Source organism: Nerophis ophidion, linkage group LG15 (genome assembly GCF_033978795.1).
Source record: "Nerophis ophidion isolate RoL-2023_Sa linkage group LG15, RoL_Noph_v1.0, whole genome shotgun sequence".
NCBI lineage: Eukaryota > Metazoa > Chordata > Actinopteri > Syngnathiformes > Syngnathidae > Nerophis > Nerophis ophidion.
Window position 1 is genome coordinate 4,755,265 of NC_084625.1, and position 23,464 is coordinate 4,778,728.

The 23,464-nt window shown below is 38.2% G+C and overlaps 1 protein-coding gene across 1 annotated transcript in view; it reads right to left on the reverse strand.

Moving 5' to 3' along the window:
• dlec1 (DLEC1 cilia and flagella associated protein) overlaps nucleotides 1-23,464 on the reverse strand; it is a 97,400-nt gene that overhangs the window by 4,301 nt on the left and 69,635 nt on the right. The window contains exons 30-36 of the mRNA XM_061921268.1: nucleotides 18,172-18,348; nucleotides 17,972-18,094; nucleotides 6,847-6,941; nucleotides 6,677-6,761; nucleotides 5,079-5,276; nucleotides 1,382-1,543; nucleotides 1,168-1,318 (exon numbers count right to left, since the gene is read on the reverse strand). Of these exons, the coding sequence (XP_061777252.1) occupies nucleotides 1,168-1,318; nucleotides 1,382-1,543; nucleotides 5,079-5,276; nucleotides 6,677-6,761; nucleotides 6,847-6,941; nucleotides 17,972-18,094; nucleotides 18,172-18,348 (991 nt within the window). The remainder of the gene's footprint in view (nucleotides 1-1,167; nucleotides 1,319-1,381; nucleotides 1,544-5,078; nucleotides 5,277-6,676; nucleotides 6,762-6,846; nucleotides 6,942-17,971; nucleotides 18,095-18,171; nucleotides 18,349-23,464) is intronic.

Here is a 23,464-nt window from a genome sequence, read left to right on the forward strand (position 1 = left end):
GTACGTGTTGGTGATAACTACCTATGATTGCGTTCCAGTACGTGTGATTGATAAGTACTTATGACTGCGTTCTATTGCATGTGATTGATAAGTACCTATGACTATGTTCCAGTGTATGTGATTGATAAGTACCAATGACTGTGTTCCAGTGCATGTGATTGATAAGTACCTGTGACTGCGTTCCAGTACGTGTGATTGATAAGTACCTATGACTGGGTTCCAGAACTTGTGATTGATAGGAAGGTATGACTGCGTTCCAGTATGTGTGATTGATAATTACCTATGACTGCATTCCAGTACTTGTGATTGATAAGAAGGTATGACTGCATTCTAGTACTTGTGATTGACAAGTACCTATGACTGCGTTCCAGTATGTGTGATTGATAAGTACCTATGACTGTGTTCCAGTACCTGTGATTGACAAGTACCTATGACTGCGTTCCAGTACGTGTTGGTGATAAGTACCTATGACTGCGTTCCAGTACCTGTGATTGACAAGTACCTATGACTGCCTTCCAGTATGTGTTGGTGACAAGTACCTTAAGACTGCGTTCCAGTACGTGTTGGTGATAAGTACCTATGATTGTGTTCCGGTACATGTTGGTGATAAGTATCTATGACTGCGTTCCAGTACGTGTGGGTGATAAGTACCTATGACTGTGTTCCACTACTGTGATTGACAAGTACCTATGACTGCGTTCCAGTACGTGTGGGTGATATGTACCTATGACTGCGATCCAATACATGTGGGTGATAAGTACCTATGACTGCGTTCCAGTACCTGTGATTGACAAGTACCTATGACTGTGTTCCAGTACGTGTTGGTGATAAGTACCTATGAATGCGTTCCAGTACGTGTTGGTGATAAGTACCTATGACTGCGATCCAATACATGTGGGTGATAAGTACCTATGACTGCGTTCCAGTACTGTGATTGACAAGTACCTATGACTGCGTTCCAGTACGTGTGGGTGATAAGTACCTATGACTGCGATCCAGTACATGTGGGTGATAAGTACCTAAGACTGCGTTCCAGTACGTGTTGTTGACAAGTACCTATGAATGCGTTCCAGTACGTGTTGGTGACAAGTACCTATGACTGCGTTCCAGTACGTGTGGATGATAAGTACCTATGACTGCGTTCCAGTACGTGTGGGTGATAAGTACCTATGACTGCGTTCCAGTACGTGTGTGAGCCGTCACTGTACAGCTTAACTTCTTTGTTCTGGGTCTGGCCCTTGATGCAGAGGCCAAAGTTGATGACGTCACAGGACAGCCGCAGAGACGCCAGCCTCAAATATGTGCAGAGCGGCACCACCTGCGCACAAACCATCACCTTGATAACAACTTGGCGACTTGAGGAAGAAGAGCAGCCTCAGACCTGCAGGCTGTTGTTGCTGTAGTGGATGATCAGGTCTTCCTGGAACCTCAGCTGCTTGAAGCCTGTCTCACTGGTCACCTGGGTCACTCCGGGGGGAAGCTGGTCTTTGGGCGTCTCCGCGTGCTCCAGGAGTGACAGCGAGCAGTGGAAGGTAACTTGCACCTGCACCCATCAATCAAGAGTTAAGTGAAGAGTTAAATGTCTGCACTAATCAATGAAGAGTTCAATTAAACGTTAAATGTCTGTACTAATCAATGAAGAGTTAAATTAAACGTTAAATGTCTGCACTAATCAATGAAGAGTTCAATTAAACGTTAAATGTCTGCACTAATCAATGAAGAGTTAAATTAAACGTTAAATGTCTGCACTAATCAATGAAGAGTTAAATTAAACGTTAAATGTCTGCACTAATCAATGAAGAGTTCTATTAAATGTTAAAAGTCTGCAATAATCAATGAAGAGTTAAATTAAATGTTAAATGTCTGCACTAATCAATGAAGAGTTAAATTAAATGTTAAATCTCTGCACCAATTAAGGATGAGTTAAGAGTTAAAAATCTTAACTAATCAATTAAAAATTGAGTTAAGAGTTAAATCTCTGCACCGATCAATGAGTTAAGAGTTAAATATTTGCACCCATCAATGAAGAGTTAACATGAGAGTTACATTTCTGCAGTATTTAATGAAGAGTTAAGTGTTAAATCTTTGCACCCATTATCCAAGAGTTAAATATCTGCACCAATTAAGGAAGAGTTAAGTATTAAATCATTGCACCCATCAAAGAAAAGTTAAGGGTTAAATTGCTGGACCAATCAATGAAAAGTTAAGCTAAGCAATAAATCTCTGCACCAATAAATGAAGAGTTATTTTAAGATTTAAAGCTGTACACCAATCAATGAAGGAGTTAAGTTAAGAGTCAACACTGTGCACAGATCAATGAAAGAGTGAGGTTAAATTAAGAGTTTAAGCCGTGCACCAATCAATGAAAGAGTTCAGTTAAGAGTTCAAGCCGTGCACCAATCAATAAAGAGGAGTTAAGTAAAGCAGCCGTGCACCAATCAATGAAAGAGTTAAGAGTTAAAGCCATGCACTAATCAATGAATAAGTTAAGAGTTACAGTTGTGCACCAATCAATGAAGAAGTTAAGTTAAGTTAAGTTAAGAGTTAAAGCCGTGCACCAATCAATGAAAGAGTGAAGTTAAGAGTTAAAGCCATGCACTAATCAATGAATAAGTTAAGTTAACTTAAGAGTTAAAGCCGTGCACCAATCAATGAAAGAGTTAAGAGTTAAATCCATGCACTAATCAATGATTAAGTTAAGTTAAGAGTTGCAGTTGTGCACCAATCAATGAAGACGTTAAGTTAAGTTAAGTTAAGAGTTAAAGCCGTGCACCAATCAATGAAAGAGTTAAGAGTTAAAGCCATGCACTAATCAATGAATAAGTTAAGTTAAGAGTTGCAGTTGTGCACCAATCAATGAAGAAGTTAAGTTAAGTTAAATTAAGTTTAGAGTTAAAGCTGTCCACCAATCAATGAAGAAGTTAAGTTAAGTTAAGTTAAGTTAAGTTAAGAGTTAAAGCCGTGCACCAATCAATGAAAGAGTTAAGAGTTAAAGCCATGCACTAATCAATGATTAAGTTAAGTTAAGAGTTGCAGTTGTGCACCAATCAATGAAGAAGTTAAGTTAAGTTAAGTTAAGAGTTGCAGTTGTGCACCAATCAATGAAGAAATTAAGTTAAGTTAAGTTAAGTTAAGAGTTGCAGCTGTGCACCAATCAATGAAAGAGTTAAGAGTTAAGGCCGTGCACCAATCAATGAATAAGTTAAGTTAAGTTAAGTTAAGAGTTAAAGCCGTGCACCAATCAATGAAAGAGTTAAGAGTTAAAGCCATGCACTAATCAATGAATAAGTTAAGTTAAGAGTTGCAGTTGTGCACCAATCAATGAAGAAGTTAAGTTAAGTTAAGTTAAGTTAAGAGTTAAAGCCGTGCACCAATCAATGAAAGAGTTAAGAGTTAAAGCCATGCACTAATCAATGATTAAGTTAAGTTAAGAGTTGCAGTTGTGCACCAATCGATGAAGAAGTTAAGTTAAGTTAAGTTAAATTAAGTTTAGAGTTAAAGCCGTGCACCAATCAATGAAAGAGTTAAGAGTTAAAGCCATGCACTAATCAATGATTAAGTTAAGTTAAGAGTTGCAGTTGTGCACCAATCGATGAAGAAGTTAAGTTAAGTTAAGTTAAGTTAAATTAAGTTTAGAGTTAAAGCCGTGCACCAATCAATGAAAGAGTTAAGAGTTAAAGCCATGCACTAATCAATGATTAAGTTAAGTTAAGAGTTGCAGTTGTGCACCAATCAATGAAGAAGTTAAGTTAAGTTAAGTTAAGTTAAGAGTTAAAGCCGTGCACCAATCAATGAAAGAGTTAAGAGCTAAAGTCATGCACTAATCAATGAATAAGTTAAGTTAAGAGATGCAGTTGTGCGCCAATCAATGAAGAAGTTAAGTTAAGTTAAGTTAAGAGTTAAAGCCGTGCACCAATCAATGATTAAGTTAAGTTAAGAGTTGCAGTTGTGCACCAATCAATGAAGAAGTTAAGTTAAGTTAAGTTAAGAGTTAAAGCCGTGCACCAATCAATGAATGAGTTAAGAGTTGAAGCCATGCACTAATCAATGAATAAGTTAAGTTAAGTTAAGTTAAGAGTTAAAGCCGTGCACCAATCAATGAAATAGTTAAGAGTTGCAGTTGTGCACCAATCAATGAAAGAGTTAAGTTAAGTAAAGCCGCTGTTTACCAATAAATGAAGGAGTTAAGTAAAGTTAAAGAGTAAAAGCTGTGCACCAGTAAATGAAGAAGTTAAGTTAAGTTAAGTTAAGTTAAGTTACGAGTTAAAGCTGTGCACCAATCAATGAAAGAGTTAAGAGTTAAGGCCATGCACTAATCAATGAATAAGTTAAGTTAAGAGTTGCATTTGTGCACCAATCAATGAAGAAGTTAAGTTAAGTTAAGAGTTAAAGCCGTGCACCAATCAATGAAAGAGTTAAGAGTTAAAGCCATGCACTAATCAATGAATAAGTTAAGTTAAGTTAAGTTAAGTTAAGAGTTAAAGCCGTGCACCAATCAATGAAAGAGTTAAGAGTTAAAGCCATGCACTAATCAATGAATAAGTTAAGTTAAGTTAAGTTAAGTTAAGAGTTAAAGCCGTGCACCAATCAATGAAAGAGTTAAGAGTTAAAGCCATGCACTAATCAATGAATAAGTTAAGTTAAGTTAAGTTAAGAGTTAAAGCCGTGCACCAATCAATGAAAGAGTTAAGAGTTAAAGCCATGCACTAATCAATGAATAAGTTAAGTTAAGTTAAGTTAAGAGTTAAAGCCGTGCACCAATCAATGAAAGAGTTAAGAGTTAAAGCCATGCACTAATCAATGAATAAGTTAAGTTAAGAGTTGCAGTTGTTCACCAATCAATGAAGAAGTTAAGTTAAGTTAAGTGAAGAGTTGCGGCTGTGCACCAATCAATGAAAGAGTTAAGTGAGGAGTTAAGGCCGTGCACCAATCAATGAAGAAGTTAAATTAAGTAAAGCCGCTGTTTACCACTAAATGAAGGAGTTAAGTCAAGTTTAAGAGTAAAAGCTGTGCACCAGTAAATGAAGAATTTAAGTTAAGTTAAGGTAAGTTAAGTAAAGCAGCAGTGCCGCTGGCACCTGTGTGCTGTTCTGCGGTTGTAGGAGCACAGAGTCCGAGTCAGCAGAGGTGGTTTTCCCCGAGGTGCTGGTCTCTCCTCGATGTGGGACCTGAGACACTGAAAATGGCGAGCAGGTGCTGAGCTTGAAGCGCAGGGGCATGTCGGTCGGGTTCTTCAGAAGGAACGTCTGCATGTCGCTGAACTCTTGCACTGACACCTGCACAACATACACATCATAAAATATACAGTCTATAAACCAACATTGAATGACAGTCACCTTCCATCCCTCAGACGGCACTGTATCAAAAACCGACATCAATCTCTAAAGGATATCACCACATGGGCTCAGGAACACTTCAGAAAACCACTGTCACTAAATACAGTTTGTCGCTACATCTGTAAGTGCAAGTTAAAGCTCTACTACTCTACTTGTGGGGCGGCATAGCTCGGTTGGTAGAGCAGCCGTGCCAGCAACTTGAGGGTTGCAGGTTCGATCCCCGCTTCCGCCATCCTAGTCACTGCCGTTGTGTCCTTGAGCAAGACACTTTACCCACCTGCCCCCAGTGCCACCCACACTGGTTTAAATGTAACTTAGATATTGGGTTTCACTATGTAAAGCGCTTTGAGTCACTAAAGAAAAAGCGCTATATAAATATCATTCACTTCACTTCACCATGCAAAGCGAAAGCCATTTATCAACAACATCCAGAAACGCCGCCGGCTTCTCTGGGCCCGAGATCATCTAAGATGGACTGATGCAAAGTGGAAAAATGTTCTGTGGTCTGACGAGTCCACATTTCAAATTGTTTTTGGAAATATTCGACATTGTGTCATCCGGACCAAAGGGGAAGCGAACCATCCGGATTGTTATAGGCGCAAAGTTGAAAAGCCAGCATGTGTGATGGTATGGGGGTGTATTAGTGCCCAAGGCATGGGTAACTTACACATCTGTGAAGGGTACATACAGGTTTTGGAACAACATAAGTGACGTCTTTTTCATGGACGCCCCTGCTTATTTCAGCAAGACAATGCCAAGCCACTTTCAGCACGTTACAACAGCGTGGCTTTGTAAAAAAAAAAAAAAAAAAAGAGTGCGGGTACTTTCCTGGCCCGCCTGCAGTCCAGACATGTCTTCTATTGAAAATGTCTGGCGCATTATGAAGCATAAAATACGACAGCGGAGACCCCGGACTGTTGAAGGACTGAAGCTCTACATAAAACAAGAATGGGAAAGAATTCCACTTTCAAAGCTTCAACAATTAGTTTCCTCAGTTCCCAAACGTTTATTGAGTGTTGCTAAAAGGAAAAGGTGATGTAACACAGTGGTGAACATGCCCTTTCCCAACTACTTTGGCACGTGTTGCAGCCATTAAATTCTAAGTTAATTATTATTTGCAAAAAAAGAAAATAAGTTTATGAGTTTGAACATCAAATATCTTGTCTTTGTAACATATTCAACTGAATATGGGTTGAAAATGATTTGCAAATCATTGTATTCTGTTTTTATTTACATCTAACACAATTTCCCAACTCATATGGAAACGGGGTGTGTATATATATTTGTATGTATGTATGTATGTATATATCAAGTGACATGTGGTCTATTGACATCCTGACCTGGTCTCCTTCCATTATGAGTAAATCCCCGGCGGAGGCCTGAAACGTCAACATTCCTTGGTCGTCCTCCATCTGCACCAACAGTCTGCAGCAACAACAGGAAGCACGATCATCATCAGTGTGCCTCTAAGCTCCTCCCCCCTGGCGGGAATGACGTATGATATCCTTACACTGCAGGCTTGACCACGGCGAGCAGATCCACCCTGATGGGATCCAAATCCAGGCCTTGAAGTCGGCTGACTCTGCCCGGGACGCGTTTAGCCTCCTGTAACGCACATCACACTCACAGCGCTCAATGTTGCACTCGTCGCTTAAGCTCCGCCTCCATTCTGCGATACAGGTATCTATTGATGTTGGTAAGTGTGGCTACATGACTGAAACACCACATCCGAGTCCAGATCCAGTGCTGGTTACCATAGCGACTGAGAGTATAAAGATGTGGTATCGGAGGTAATGATATTTCAGTATGGATGCGCACATCACTGATAACAATACTTGTTAGAAATGTACTGGTGCTATTATTCATTTAGTGGAGCGGCTCCACACTGTGGATGAACATACAGTTAGCTGGGAAACCAAAAATAATGAAGTATGAGCAAAAGGGGACCGGCTCACTGATCTTCTAAACCACAATAATTGTGTGAATGCTCCAAACCAAATTGACAAATTCCAGAAAATTCCGAGATTTCCCAGAATTCCAAGTTTTCCGGGACATTTTTCCCCATTCAAAATGAAACTTCCACCATTTCCACATGTTTCAACTGATACAAACCATTCCACCTTCAACATATTCCACTCATGCTGGACATACAAACTATTATTTTTATAAGTTCCAAAAAAATTCCAGGAATTCCCAGCTTTCCCATTTTTTCAAACCCTTTTTTTGCCGACTACTACAAATTTTTCAACCCAATTTAACTGTTCCAGCATCAAATCATTACTCTTAATCAGGACAAAAAACAAAGCTGTTTTTTGAAATGGAAAAATTCCCGGTTTTCCCAAAATTCCAGGAATTCCGTAATACTATTTCTCAACTTCAAAATTTCTCGACCGTTTTGAAAAATTCCCGAAATTACGTGAATTTCGTAATACTATTTCTCAACTTCAAAATTTCTCGAGCGTTTTGAAAAATTCCCGAAATTCCAGGAATTTCGTAATACTATTTCTCAACTTCTAAATTTCTTGAGCGTTTTGAAAAATTCCCGAAATTCCATGAATTTCGTAATACTATTTCTCGATTTCAAAATTTCTCGACCGTTTTGAAAAATTCCCGAAATTCCATGAATTTCGTAATACTATTTCTCAACTTCAAAATTTCTCGAGAGTTTTGAAAAATTCCAACACCGACCATTTCAACTCATTCAGAAAATTCTTCTTTTTTTTATTTTTAATTTTCCCAAAAAATCCCTCTTTTCCAGGAATCCCCAAATTTCCAAACATTCTCATTGAATGGGATTTTTTTTCTCTAACCTTATTTCCAACCTTTTTAGTGCGATGACTCCTTTCACATTTTTCAACCCATTTCAAATTGTTCCACTGTCAAAACAATCTTCTTAGTTAGGACAAAAACAAAAAAGTTGGTTTAAGACCTTGAAAAATTCCCCGTTTTCCCGATTTTTCAATTAAAAAAATGTTACTACTTCAACAGTTCTTGACCGATTTAAACAATTCCAACACCAACCAATTCAGCTCATTCAGGACATTCATGCTCCTAATCATTTTCCCCAAAATCCCACTTTACCCAAATTTCCAGGAAGTTCCCATTAAAATGAAAGGGACATTTTCCCAAGTTGCACAACTCCCACATTTTTCAACCTATTCAAACCATTCCAACATCAACACATTCCACTCAACTTGGACATTCAAACTATAATTTTTCCCAAGTTCCAAAAAATTCCAGGAAATCCCAGGAATCTCGTTTTTCCAAACTCCTTTTTTCTGTCGACTACTCCTTCAACATTTTCCAACCCACTTCAACCGCTCCACTGTCAAATCATTCTTCTTGAACAGGACCAAAAACAAGGGGGTTTTTTTAACTGGAAAAATTCCCGTTTTTCCGAAATTCCATAATACTATTACTCAATTAAAAATGTTACTACTTCAACATTTCTCGACCAATTTAAACAATTGCAACACCAACCAATTCAGCTCATTCAGGACATTCATGCTCCTAATCATTTTCTAAAAAAATCCCGCTTTACCCAAATTTCCAGGAAATTCCCATTAAAATGAATGGGACATTTTCCCAAGTTGCACAACTCCCACATTTTCCAACCTATTCAAACCATTCCAACATCAACACATTCCACTCAACTTGGACGTTCAAACTATAATTGTTCCCAAGTTCCAAAAAATTCCAGGAAATCCCAGGAATCCCGTTTTTCCAAACCCTTTTTTCTGTCGACTACTCCTTCAACATTTTCCAACCCACTTCAACCGCTCCACTGTCAAATCATTCCTCTTAATCAGGACGAAAAACAAAGCTTTTTTTTTTAACTGGAAAAATTCCCGGTTTTCCCGAAATTCCAGGAATTCTGTAATACTATTTCTCAAATTCAAAATTTCTCGACCGTTTTTAAAAATTCCTGAAATTCCATGAATTTCGTAATACTATTTCTCAACTTCAAAATTTCTCGACCGTTTTGAAAAATTCCCGAAATTCCATGAATTTCGTAATACTATTTCTCAACTTCAAAATTTCTCGACCGTTTTGAAAAATTCCCGAAATTCCATGAATTTTGTAATACTATTTCTCAACTTCAAAATTTCTCGACCGTTTTGAAAAATTCCCAAAATTCCATGAATTTCATAATACTATTTCTCAACTTCAAAATTTCTCGACCGTTTTGAAAAATTCCAGAAATTCCATGAATTTCGTAATACTATTTCTCGACTTCAAAATTTCTTGACCGTTTTGAAAAATTCCCGAAATTCCATGAATTTCGTAATACTATTTCTCAAATTCAAAATTTCTCGACCGTTTTGAAAAATTCCCGAAAGTCCATGAATTTCGTAATACTATTACTCAACTTCAACATTTCTCGAGCGTTTTGAAAAATTCCCGAAATTCCATGAATTTCGTAATACTATTTCTCAACTTCAAAATTTCTCGACCGTTTTGAAAAATTCCCGAAATTCCATGAATTTCGTAATACTATTTCTCAACTTCAAAATTTCTCGACCGTTTTGAAAAATTCCCGAAATTCCGTGAATTTCGTAATACTATTTCTCAACTTCAAAATTTCTCGAGCGTTTTGAAAAATTCCCGAAATTCCATGAATATCGTGATACTATTTCTCGACTTCAGAATTTCTCGAGCGTTTTGAAAAATTCCCGAAAATCCATGAATTTCGTAATACTATTTCTCGATTTCAAAGTTTCTCGACCGTTTTGAAAAATTCCCGAAATTCCATGAATTTCGTAGTACTATTTCTCAACTTCAAAATTTGTCGACCGTTTTGAAAAATTCCCGAAATTCCATGAATTTCGTAATACTATTTCTCAACTTCAAAATTTCTCGACCGTTTTGAAAAATTCCCGAAATTCCATGAATTTCGTAATACTATTTCTCAACTTCAAAATTTCTCGACCGTTTTGAAAAATTCCAACACCGACCATTTCAACTCATTCAGAAAATTCAGTTGTTTTTTTTTTAATTTTCCAAAAAAATCCCTCTTTTCCAGGAATCCCCAAATTTCCAAACATTCTCATTGAATGGGATTTTTTTTCTCTAACCTTATTTCCAACCCTTTTAGTGCGATGACTCCTTTCACATTTTTCAACCCATTTCAAATTGTTCCACTGTCAAAACAATCTTCTTAGTTAGGACAAAAACTAAAAAGTTGGTTTAAGACCTTGAAAAATTCCCCGTTTTCCCGATTTTTCAAAATTAAAAAATGTTACTACTTCAACAGTTCTTGACCAATTTAAACAATTCCAACACCAACCAATTCAGCTCATTCAGGACATTCATGCTCCTAATCATTTTACAAAAAATCCCACTTTACCCAAATTTCCAGGAAATTCCCATTAAAATGAATAGGAAATTTTCCCAAGTTGCACAACTCCCACATTTTTCAACATATTCAAACCATTCCAACATCAACACATTCCACTCAACTTGGACATTCAAACTATAATTGTTCCCAAGTTCTAAAAAATTCCAGGAAATCCCAGGAATCCCGTTTTTCCAAACCCTTTTTTTCTGTCGACTACTCCTTCAACATTTTCCAACCCACTTCAACCGCTCAACTGTCAAATCATTCTTCTTGAACAGGACCAAAAACAAAGCTGTTTTTTGAACTGGAAAAATTCCCGGTTTTCCCGAAATTCCAGGAATTCTGTAATATTATTTCTCAACTTTAAAATTTCTCGACCGTTTTGAAAAATTCCCGAAATTCCATGAATTTCGTAATACTACTTCTCAACTTCAAAATTTCTAGACCGTTTTGAAAAATTCCCGAAATTCCATGAATTTCGGAATACTATTTCTCAACTTCAACATTTCTCGACCGTTTTGAAAAACTCCCGAAATTCCATGAATTTCGTAATACTATTTCTCAACTTCAAAATTTCTCGACCGTTTTGAAAAATTCCCGAAATTCTATGAATTTCGTAATACTATTTTCAACTTCAAAATTTCTCGAGAGTTTTGAAAAATTCCAACACCGACCATTTCAACTCATTCAGAAAATTCTGAGGTTGTTTTTTTAGAATTTTCCCAAAAAATCCCTCTTTTCCAGGAATCCCCAAATTTCCATAACATTCTAATGGAATGGGATTTTTTTCCTCTAACCTTATTTCCAACCTTTTTAGTGCGATGACTCCTTTCACATTTTTCAACCCATTTCAAATTGTTCCACTGTCAAAACAATCTTCTTAATTAGGACAAAAACAAAAAAGTTGGTTTAAGACCTTGAAAAATTCCCCGTTTTCCCGATTTTTCAATTAGAAAAATGTCACTACTTCAACAGTTCTTGACCGATTTAAACAATTCCAACACCAACCAATTCAGCTCATTCATGCTCCTAATCATTTTATTAAAAAATCCCAAATTTCAGGAAGTTCCCATTAAAATGAATGGGACATTTTCCCAAGTTGCACAACTCCCACATTTTCCAACCTATTCAAACCATTCCAACATCAACACATTCCACTCAACTTGGACATTCAAACTATCATTGTTCCCAAGTTCTAAAAAATTCCAGGAAATCCCAGGAATCCCGTTTTTCCAAACCCTTTTTTCTGTCGACTACTCCTTCAACATTTTCCAACCCACTTCAACCGTTCAACTGTCAAATCATTCTTCTTGAACAGGACCAAAAACTATTTTTTTTTTAACTGGAAAAATTCCCGTTTTTCCGAAATTCCATAATACTATTACTCAATTAAAAATGTTACTACTTCAACATTTCTCGACCAATTTAAACAATTCCAACACCAACCAATTCAGCTCATTCAGAACATCCATGCTCCTAATCATTTTATAAAAAAATCCCAAATTTCCAGGAAATTCCCATTAAAATGAATGGGACATTTTCCCAAGTTGCACAACTCCCACATTTTTCAACCTATTCAAACCATTCCAAAATCAACACATTCCACTCAACTTGAACATTCAAACTATAATTTTCCCCAAGTTCCCAAAAATTCCAGGAAATCCCAGGAATCCCGTTTTTCTGTCGACTACTCCTTCAACATTTTCCAACCCACTTCAACCGCTCCACTGTCAAATCATTCTTCTAGATCAGGACCAAAAACAATTTCTTTTTTTAACTGGAAAAATTCCCGTTTTTTCCGAAATTCCATAATACTATTACTCAATTAAAAATGTTACTACTTCAACATTTCTCGACCAATTTAAACAATTCCAACACCAACCAATTCAGCTCATTCAGGACATTCATGCTCCTAATCATTTTACAAAAAAATCCCGCTTTACCCAAATTTCCAGGAAATTCCCATTAAAATGAATGGGACATTTTCCCAAGTTGCACAACTCCCACATTTTTCAACCTATTCAAACCATTCCAACATCAACACATTCCACTCAACTTGGACATTCAAACTATAATTTTCCCCAAGTTCCAAAAAATTCCAGGAAATCCCAGGAATCCCGTTTTTCTGTCGACTATTCCTTCAACATTTTCCAACCCACTTCAACCGCTCCACTGTCAAATCATTCTTCTTGAACAGGACCAAAAACAATTATTTTTTTTAACTGGAAAAATTCCCGTTTTTCCGAAATTCCATAATACTATTACTCAATTAAAAATGTTACTACTTCAACATTTCTCGACCGATTTAAACAATTCCAACACCAACCAATTCAGCTCATTCAGGACATTCATGCTCCTAATCATTTTACAAAAAAATCCCGCTTTACCCAAATTTCCAGGAAATTCCCATTAAAATGAATGGGACATTTTCCCAAGTTGCACAACTCCCACATTTTCCAACCTATTCAAACCATTCCAACATCAACACATTCCACTCAACTTGGACATTCAAACTATAATTTTCCCCAAGTTCCAAAAAATTCCAGGAAATCCCAGGAATCCCGTTTTTCTGTCGACTATTCCTTCAACATTTTCCAACCCACTTCAACCGCTCCACTGTCAAATCATTCTTCTTGAACAGGACCAAAAACAATTATTTTTTTTAACTGGAAAAATTCCCGTTTTTCCGAAATTCCATAATACTATTACTCAATTAAAAATGTTACTACTTCAACATTTCTCGACCGATTTAAACAATTCCAACACCAACCAATTCAGCTCATTCAGGACATTCATGCTCCTAATCATTTTACAAAAAAATCCCAAATTTCCAGGAAATTCCCATTAAAATGAATGGGACATTTTCCCAAGTTGCACAACTCCCACATTTTCCAACCTATTCAAACCATTCCAAAATCAACACATTCCACTCAACTTGGACATTCAAACTATAATTGTTCCCAAGTTCCAAAAAATTCCAGGAAATCCCAGGAATCCCGTTTTTCCAAACCCTTTTTTCTGTCGACTACTCCTTCAACATTTTCCAACCCACTGTCAAATCATTCTTCTTGATCAGGACCAAAAACAAAGTTGTTTTTTGAACTGGAAAAATTCCCTGTTTTCCCGAAATTCCAGGAATTCTGTAATACTATTTCTCAACTTTAAAATTTCTCGACCGTTTTGAAAAATTCCCGAAATTCCATGAATTTCGTAATACTATTTCTCAACTTCAAAATTTCTTGACCGTTTTGAAAAATTCCAACACCGACCATTTCAACTCATTCAGAAAATTCAGTTTTTTGTTTTTTTTTAGAATTTTTCCCAAAAAATCCCTCTTTTCCAGGAATCCCCAAATTTCCAAACATTCTCATTGAATGGGATTTTTTTTCTCTAACCTTATTTCCAACCTTTTTAGTACGATGACTCCTTTCACATTTTTCAACCCATTTCAAATTGTTCTACTGTCAAAACAATCCTCTTAGTTAGGACAAAAACAAAAAAGTTGGTTTAAAACCTTGAAAAATTCCCGGTTTTCCCGATTTTTTAATTTAAAAAATTGTACTACTTCAACAGTTCTTGACCAATTTAAACAATTCCAACACCAACCAATTCAGCTCATTCAGGACATTCATGCTCCTAATCATTTTACAAAAAATCCCGCTTTACCCAAATTTCCAGGAAATTCCCATTAAAATGAATAGGACATTTTCCCAAGTTGCACAACTCCCACATTTTTCAACCTATTCAAACCATTCCAACATCAACACATTCCACTCAACTTGGACATTCAAACTATAATTTTTCCCAAGTTCCAAAAAATTCCAGGAAATCCCAGGAATCCTGTTTTTCCAAACCCTTTTTTCTGTTGACTACTCCTTCAACATTTTCCAACCCACTGTCAAATCATTCTTCTTGATCCGGACCAAAAACAAAGTTGTTTTTTGAACTGGAAAAATTCCCGGTTTTCCCGAAATTCCAGGAATTCTGAAATGCTATTTCTCAACTTCAAAATTTCTCGACCGTTTTGAAAAATTCCCGAAATTCCATGAATTTCGTAATACTACTTCTCAACTTCAAAATTTCTCGACCGTTTTGAAAAATTCCAACACCGACCATTTAAACTCATTCAGAAAATTCAGTTTTTTTGTTTTTTTTAGAATTTTCCCCAAAAAATCCCTCTTTTCCAGGAATCCCCAAATTTCCATAACATTCTCATTGAATGGGATTTTTTTTCTCTAACCTTATTTCCAACCTTTTTAGTGCGATGACTCCTTTCACATTTTTGAACCCATTTCAAATTGTTCCACTGTCAAAACAATCCTCTTAGGACAAAAACAAAAAAAGTTGGTTTAAGACCTTGAAAAATTCCCAGTTTTCCCGATTTTTCAATTAAAAAAATGTTACTACTTCAACAGTTCTTGACCAATTTAAACAATTCCAGCACCAACCAATTCAGCTCATTCAGGACATTCATGCTCCTAATCATTTTATAAAAAATCCCGCTTTACACAAATTTCCAGGAAATTCCCATTAAAATGAATGGGACATTTTCCTAAGTTGCACAACTCCCTCATTTTTCAACCTATTCAAACCATTCCAACATCAACACATTCCACTCAACTTGGACATTCAAACTATAATTTTTCCCAAGTTCCAAAAACGTCCAGGAAATCCCAGGAATCCCGTTTTTCCAAACCCTTTTTTCTGTCGACTACTCCTTCAACATTTTCCAACCCACTTCAACCGCTCCACTGTCAAATCATTCCTCTTAATCAGGACAAAAAACAAAGCTTTTTTTTTTAACTGGAAAAATTCCCGGTTTTCCCGAAATTCCAGGAATTCTGTAATACTATTTCTCAACTTCAAAATTTCTCGACCGTTTTTAAAAATTCCTGAAATTGCATGAATTTCGTAATACTATTTCTGAACTTCAAAATTTCTCGACCGTTTTGAAAAATTCCCGAAATTCCATGAATTTCGTAATACTATTTCTCAACTTCAAAATTTCTCGAGCGTTTTGAAAAATTCCCGAAATTCCATGAATTTCGTAATACTATTTCTCAACTTCAAAATTTCTCGACCGTTTTGAAAAATTCCCGAAATCCCATGAATTTCGTAATACTATTTCTCAACTTCAGAATTTCTCGACCGTTTTGAAAAATTCCCGAAATTCCATGAATTTCGTAATACTATTTCTCGACTTCAACATTTCTCGACCGTTTTGAAAAATTCCCGAAATTCCATGAATTTCGTAATACTATTTCTCAACTTCAACATTTCTCGAGCGTTTTGAAAAATTCCCGAAATTCCATGAATTTCGTAATACTATTTCTTGACTTCAAAATTTCTCGACCGTTTTGAAAAATTCCCGAAATTCCATGAATTTCGTAGTACTATTTCTCAACTTCAAAATTTGTCGACCATTTTGAAAAATTCCCGAAATTCCAGGAATTTCGTAATACTATTTCTCAACTTCAAAATTTCTCGACCGTTTTGAAAAATTCCCGAAATTCCATGAATTTCGTAATACTACTTCTCAACTTCAAAATTTCTCGACCGTTTTGAAAAATTCCTGAAATTCCATGAATTTCGTAGTACTATTTCTCAACTTCAAAATTTGTCGACCGTTTTGAAAAATTCCCGAAATTCCATGAATTTCGTAATACTATTTCTCAACTTCAAAATTTCTCGACCGTTTTGAAAAATTCCCGAAATTCCATGAATTTCGTAATACTATTTCTCAACTTCAAAATTTCTCGACCGTTTTGAAAAATTCCAACACCGACCATTTCAACTCATTCAGAAAATTCAGAGTTGTTTTTTTTTTTTAATTTTCCAAAAAAATCCCTTTTTTCCAGGAATCCCCAAATTTCCAAACATTCTCATTGAATGGGATTTTTTTTCTCTAACCTTATTTCCAACTCTTTTAGTGCGATGACTCCTTTCACATTTTTCAACCTATTTCAAATTGTTCCACTGTCAAAACAATCTTCTTAGTTAGGACAAACAGTTCTTGACCGATTTAAACAATTCCAACACCAACCAATTCAGCTCATTCAGGACATTCATGCTCCTAATCATTTTATAAAAAAATCCCAAATTTCCAGGAAATTCCCATTAAAATGAATGGGACATTTTCCCAAGTTGCACAACTCCCACATTTTTCAACCTATTCAAACCATTCCAACATCAACACATTCCACTCAACTTGAACATTCAAACTATAATTTTCCCCAAGTTCCAAAAAATTCCAGGAAATCCCAGGAATCCCGTTTTTCTGTCGACTACTCCTTCAACATTTTCCAACCCACTTCAACCACTCCACTGTCAAATCATTCTTCTTGAACAGGACCAAAAACGAGGTTTTTTTTTTAACTGGAAAAATTCTCATTTTTTCCGAAATTCCATAATACTATTACTCAATTAAAAATGTTACTACTTCAACATTTCTTGACCGATTTAAACAATTCCAACACCAACCAATTCAGCTCATTCATGCTCCTAATCAATTTCTGAAAAAATCACAAATTTCCAGGAAGTTCCCATTAAAACGAATGGGACATTTTCCTAAGTTGCACAATTCCATCATTTTTCAACATATTCAAACCATTCCAACATCAACACATTCCAATCAATCAATCAATCAATGTTTATTTATATAGCCCCAAATCACAAATGTCTCAAAGGACTGCACAAATCATTACGACTACAACATCCTCGGAAGAACCCACAAAAGGGCAAGGAAAACTCACACCCAGTGGGCAGGGAGAATTCACATCCAGTGGGACGCCAGTGACAATGCTGACTATGAGAAACCTTGGAGAGGACCTCAGATGTGGGCAACCCCCCCCCTCTAGGGGACCGAAAGCAATGGATGTCGAGCGGGTCTAACATGATACTGTGAAAGTTCAATCCATAGTGGCTCCAACACAGCCGCGAGAGTTCAGTTCAAGCGGATCCAAGACAGCAGCGAGAGTCCCGTCCACAGGAAACCATCTCAAGCGGATCAGCAGCGTAGAGATGTCCCCAACCGATACAGGCGAGCGGTCCATTCCACTCATCCTTGACATTCAAACTAGAACTTTCCCAAGTTCCAAACCAAATTCCAGTTTCCCTGCAAATTCAAACTCGTCAACATTCCAACTAGTCTTACATTCCTGTCAGAATTTCAGTTCAACTTCAGCATTGGAGCATTCACACGCAATTCCGTCAAGCATTGCCTCATCTAGTAAACACTTGGTTTCTAAACAGGAGACCTTTGCAAAACTCTCAACAACATGAGGTGAGCGAGTGTTACCTGGGAGTCCAGACTAATGTAGCCCAGAGCCAAGCCCACACACTTGGACTCGCCACTTTGTCCGGACATGGCGGGCGGCGTGAAAGACAGGTGCACGTTGCTGCTGCCCCCGGCCGGGATGACCTGCAGGTGCAGAACGGCAGGCGGTAAACGGCCCGCGGTGCAAACAGTCGGCAAAATCGAAAAGTCGCGCGGCGTACAGTTTGCCGCGGCGTGACGTTGTAGGGCTCGTCCGACTTGTCTCCGATGTGCGGTCGAATGTGGACGGTGAGGAGTTTACTCTTGGCTGGAAGTAGGTCCTGATGTTGCTCTTGGCTGGTGGGTGTTGTTGATCTTGTTGTTGTTGTTGTTGTTGTGCACGCGTCCCTCGCTGCGCCCTGAGACGGACAAATCGCTTTCAGGCAATAAAGTCAAACATATTTATTAGGGATGCACCGATTAATCGGTAACCAAATATATTCGGCCGAATATGGAAAAAAAAGTCACATTCGGCCTTCGGTGGAATGAGTTAAAAACAAGGCCGAATAGTGGCGTGTGACGCAATTTTTTGACGCGGTGACGCAATCAACCAACGTGCAGTGTTAAATTTAAATTGTTTTGTACATAGTTAGTTTCCTTCTTTTTATTCTGAAGCTGAAGTACTGTTATTGACAAATCTGTTCTGGCCTGGGATATGTTGTGTACCTGTATAAGTGTATGAGGTTACAAGCACACACTTATTGAGATTTAGTGGGGCCTCTGTTGACATTATTAGCCTGTTGTGTAGGCTACCTGTATAAGTGTATGAGGTTACAAGCACACACTTAATTGAGATTTAGTGGGGCCTCTGTTTACATTATTAGCCTGTTGTGTAGGCTACCTGTATAAGTGTATGAGGTTACAAGCACACACTTAATTGAGATTTAGTGGGGCCTCTGTTTACATTATTAGCCTGTTGTGTAGGCTACCTGTATAAGTGTATGAGGTTACAAGCACACACTTAATTGAGATTTAGTGGGGCCTCTGTTTACATTATTAGCCTGTTGTGTAGGCTACCTGTATAAGTGTATGAGGTTACATGCACACACTTAATTGAGATTTACTTGAGCCTTCTGTTTACATTATTAGCATATCTACTGTGGCTAAGCAGACTTTGGCCAAAAGGACAATAATTCATTTGTTGTGGGTTTATAAATGATAAATGGGTTGTACTTGTATAGCGCTTTTCTACCTTCAAGGTACTCAAAGCGCTTTGACACTACTTCCACATTTACCCATTCACACACACATTCACACACTGATGGAGGGAGCTGCCATGCAAGGCGCCCACCAGCACCCATCAGGAGCAAGGGTGAAGTGTCTTGCTCAGGACACAACGGACGTGACGAGGTTGGTACTAGGTGGGAATTGAACCAGGGATGCTCGGGTTGCACACGGCCACTCTCCCCACTGCGCCACGCCGTCCCACTTTATCCACTTTAATGCACTTTATTTTTTTTTTGGAATGCATGTTTTGTTTGAAGGCCTAATATAAATGAAAAACTTTGTGCTTTTTTTTGAACAGTAAAGGCTTCTGGAATATTGAAAAAAATGTCAATATTCAATAAATTACTTTATTTGAAAAACATGTCTAAATATTTTTTCTAGGCTATTTATGCAATATAAAAAAAATTGTGAAAAACTGCATTCATTATTCGGTATTTGGCCTTCGGCCAAGCGTTTAAGTTTTATTCGGCTTCGGCTTCGGCCACAAATTTTCATTTCGGTGCATCCTGGGAGAGTGGCCGTGCACAACCCGAGGGGCCCTGGTTCAAATCCCACCTAATACCAACCTCGTCACGTCCGTTGTGTCCTGAGCAAGACACTTCACCCTTGCTCCTGATGGGTGCTGGTAGGCGCCTTGCATGGCAGCTCCCTCCATCAGTGTGTGAATGTGTGTGTGAATGGGTAAATGTGGAAGTAGTGTCAAAGCGCTTTGAGTACCTTGAAGGTAGAAAAGCGCTATACAAGTACAACCCATTTATTTATTTATTTATATCCCTAATATTTATCGTAAGTAACGATTTTTGTGACAAAAAGTGTACTTCAGGGGCGCTCACACTTTTTCCGCAGGCGAGCTACTTTTCAATTGACCAAGTCGAGGAGATCTACCTCATTCCTATTTATAATTTATATTTATTTATTTATGAAGGAGACATTTTTGTTAACAAGTTAATGGTGTTTAATGATAATACAAGCATGTTTAACACACATAGATTCCTTTCTTTCATGAAGACAAGAATATAAGTTGGTGTATTACCTGATTCTGATGACTTGCATTGATTGGAATTAGACAGTGGTGATGATAACGTCCGCATTTTCAAATGGAGGAGAAAAAAAAGTCGTCCTTTCTGTCCAATACCACATGAAAGTGGTTGGATTTGGCATCTCATTTGTCCAACTTGCATACTCGTTTTTAAACACTTTGTTATGAGAGTAGCATATGTGTGTGGCCCTTTAATGTCTGGCAGCAGGTGAGTGACGTCAGTGACTGTGCGGGTGGGCAAGCAAGTGAGAAAGCGGTCGCTGAGGGCGGGGGAGAAATACATTGGCATCAAACTCCGTAGCTTGCTAGCTTTCTGAGACTCTTATTTTGTTAGCACAGGCAGGATGAAACAGGTCTTTTATGGTGAAGACAGGAAGTGTGCTGTCGGTCTTTAGAGTTTTGACAGTAGGTACGGAGTCTCTAGAAATAAAATGTGTTTCTCTGCATCCGCCCTGTTAGTGATTTTTTTCTTAAATATGAGCTGGCAGCAGCCAGCGTCATCTCACAAGATCCTCGGGTGCCGAGAATGTCAAACAACTGACGAAAGTGAAGTCTTGGTATGATTGATGATTGCTCATTTTTATGTCTATTTTTTAATGCCTGGCTTGAGATCGACTGACACACCCTCCGAGATCGACGTAATGCCCACCCCTGGTGTACTTCATTCAGCCTTCAGCTCAGCGTTCAGGATGAAGCTAAAATGCATGAGAACTTTTTCACCATCCATCCATCATCTTCCGCTTATCCGAGGTCGGGTCGCGGGGGCAGCAGCCTAAGCAGGGAAGCCCAGACTTCCCTCTCTCCAGCCACTTCGTCTAGCTCTTCCCGGGGGATCCCGAGGCGTTGGACGTGCCCTAAACACCTCCCTAGGGAGGCGTTCGGGTGGCATCCTGACCAGATGCCCGAACCACCTCATCTGGCTCCTCTCCATGTGGAGGAGCAGCGGCTTTACTTTGAGTTCCTCCCGGATGGCAGAGCTTCTCACCCTATCTCTAAGGGAGAGACCCAAACTCATTTGGTCCGCTAGTACCCGTGATCTTGTCCTTTCGGTCATGACCCAAAGTTCATGACCATAGGTGAGGATGGGAACGTAGATCGAGCGGTAAATTGAGAGCTTTGCCTTCCGGCTCAGCTCCTTCTTCACCACAACGGATTGATACAACGTCCGCATTACTGAAGACGCCGCACCGATCCGCCTGTCGATCTCACCTTCCACTCTTCCCCCACTCGTGAACAAGACTCCTAGGTACTTGAACTCCACTTTTTCACTTCCGATGCAATACCGATATCTGAGCCTTAGTATCAAACTGATTTGATACGATATCACCCCCCGGCCGTAACACAAATATTATTCTGTTACAAGCGGGCCTCCGACGGCAGCCATAACGGCCCTCAATGAAAACCAGTGTGACATCCATGGCCGGCTCTACGCAGGGGCAAGAGGGGGGCAGAGCCCCCTTAAATAATTGTCTTGCCCCCTCAAATCAAAATTTGAGAAAGCAAATTTGAATAAACTCACAAAATTACTACATTACAAGTTGACGAAATTATCTGCACTAGCGGAAAAATCCGCCGAAAAAGGGACACACACGATATAGTAGTGTCGGCTTCCCTCTCAAGTTCCCCTCCGCTGTGCGTGTATTCAACATTCCACAGGCTGCGCAGCAGACACACACACCTCAGTAAACATCCAATCACTGTTGCAGTATGAAAGTAAAAGAAAAGGAAAAGTTGTCTAGATTTATCATATACTTGTTAGGATGGGTGTATTTGTGTAGTCTTATCTGTCATAAACACGTTTATCGTCGCGGACTTTCGGTGCTACGGAGTTCCTTTTTTTTAAATTTTTTTTACAACTTGACAAGAGCAGTGACAGCAGAGGCTCCGAGCAGCAGTGGTTTGGAAGGCAGAGAGCCTCCACTGTCCCTGTAACAAGCTACAAGTCATTTATGATGCTGTTAATGAGGGTAAAAATGAAACATATCCTGCTTAGCAGTCCTCCTCTGCTGTCCTCTGTTCAGAGCGGAGTCCCTAGCAACGGCCCGTTTTACTTAGCAACGGTCTTGCAATCGACTGCTGGAATTCTTTTTCTGTTGTTTTTCTTGTAATTCTACATAGTCAACCTTTAATGTTTCAAGCTAAATTTTGTAATAAACTAATTATAAGTTTCATTTGATACGACCAAGACACCTAAAAACAAAAACACTGCCGTTTTCATCAATTTACAAGCAAGTGGGCAACACACAATGCATTTTGTGCTCACGTTCTGTTTTATAAATTAGTTTGAGATTCTTTTTTATCATTATTCATAGAAGTGTTTGGTTGTATCTGCTGCTTTAATGTCTTTAATGTCCTCTGTGTTCTTTGATGTTTGATGTTTCCCTTTTACACACATGGAAGAGGGATGTGTACTATGGCTATGAGTTATTGTTGTTTTTTTTTTGTTTGTTTTTTTTCCCTTGGGCTCAGTCTGGACCCCCACTCCAGGGCCCAGGCTGAGACCGATTTTTTTTTTTTTTTAATTTTATTTTAGTTTAATCTTCTATTCTTTTCTCCCATCCCCCCCCCGCTGTTTACCTGTATGTCATCTTTTTTGTAAGGGGCGCTGGAAGCCGGCAGACCCGTCAGCGATCCTGTTCTGTCTCCCTGTAATGTTTGTCTGATCTTGAATGGGATTGTGCTGAAAATTGTAATGTTCCTGAAGGAACTCTCCTGACGGAATAAATAAAGTACTATCTAATCTAATCTATCTGATCTACCTCTCAGTTTTGTAAATATTGACTGTAGTGTGTGAAGTCCTACTATGGGTCCAAATTCACTTGAGAGTTAGGCCATCCAGTTAGGATAAATGTTATGTTGTTGGTTGATAAAATCTGGATGAAGGATGTTTTATTTTATTTTATTCATTTATTTTTACTAGGGGTGGGCAAATTAATGCGTTAATTACGAGTTAACTCATCAATCTATTAACGCCGACGATTATTTTATCGCACATTTGCGTATGTTGTTTACATGCTTTTATTTTGTTAACGCCTTTTCTTAACAAGATGGCGTCGAGGGGCTCTTGGTAAAGATGGAACATTTGGCAAAAATACCGGACAATTCTGCAAATTTCAGCGTGGTCACTCCGGGATCACTTACGACCGCCAGACAATTCTGAATGTGGATAGATCGGGCCGTTTTGGACTGAATGAGACCGGCTAGCTAGC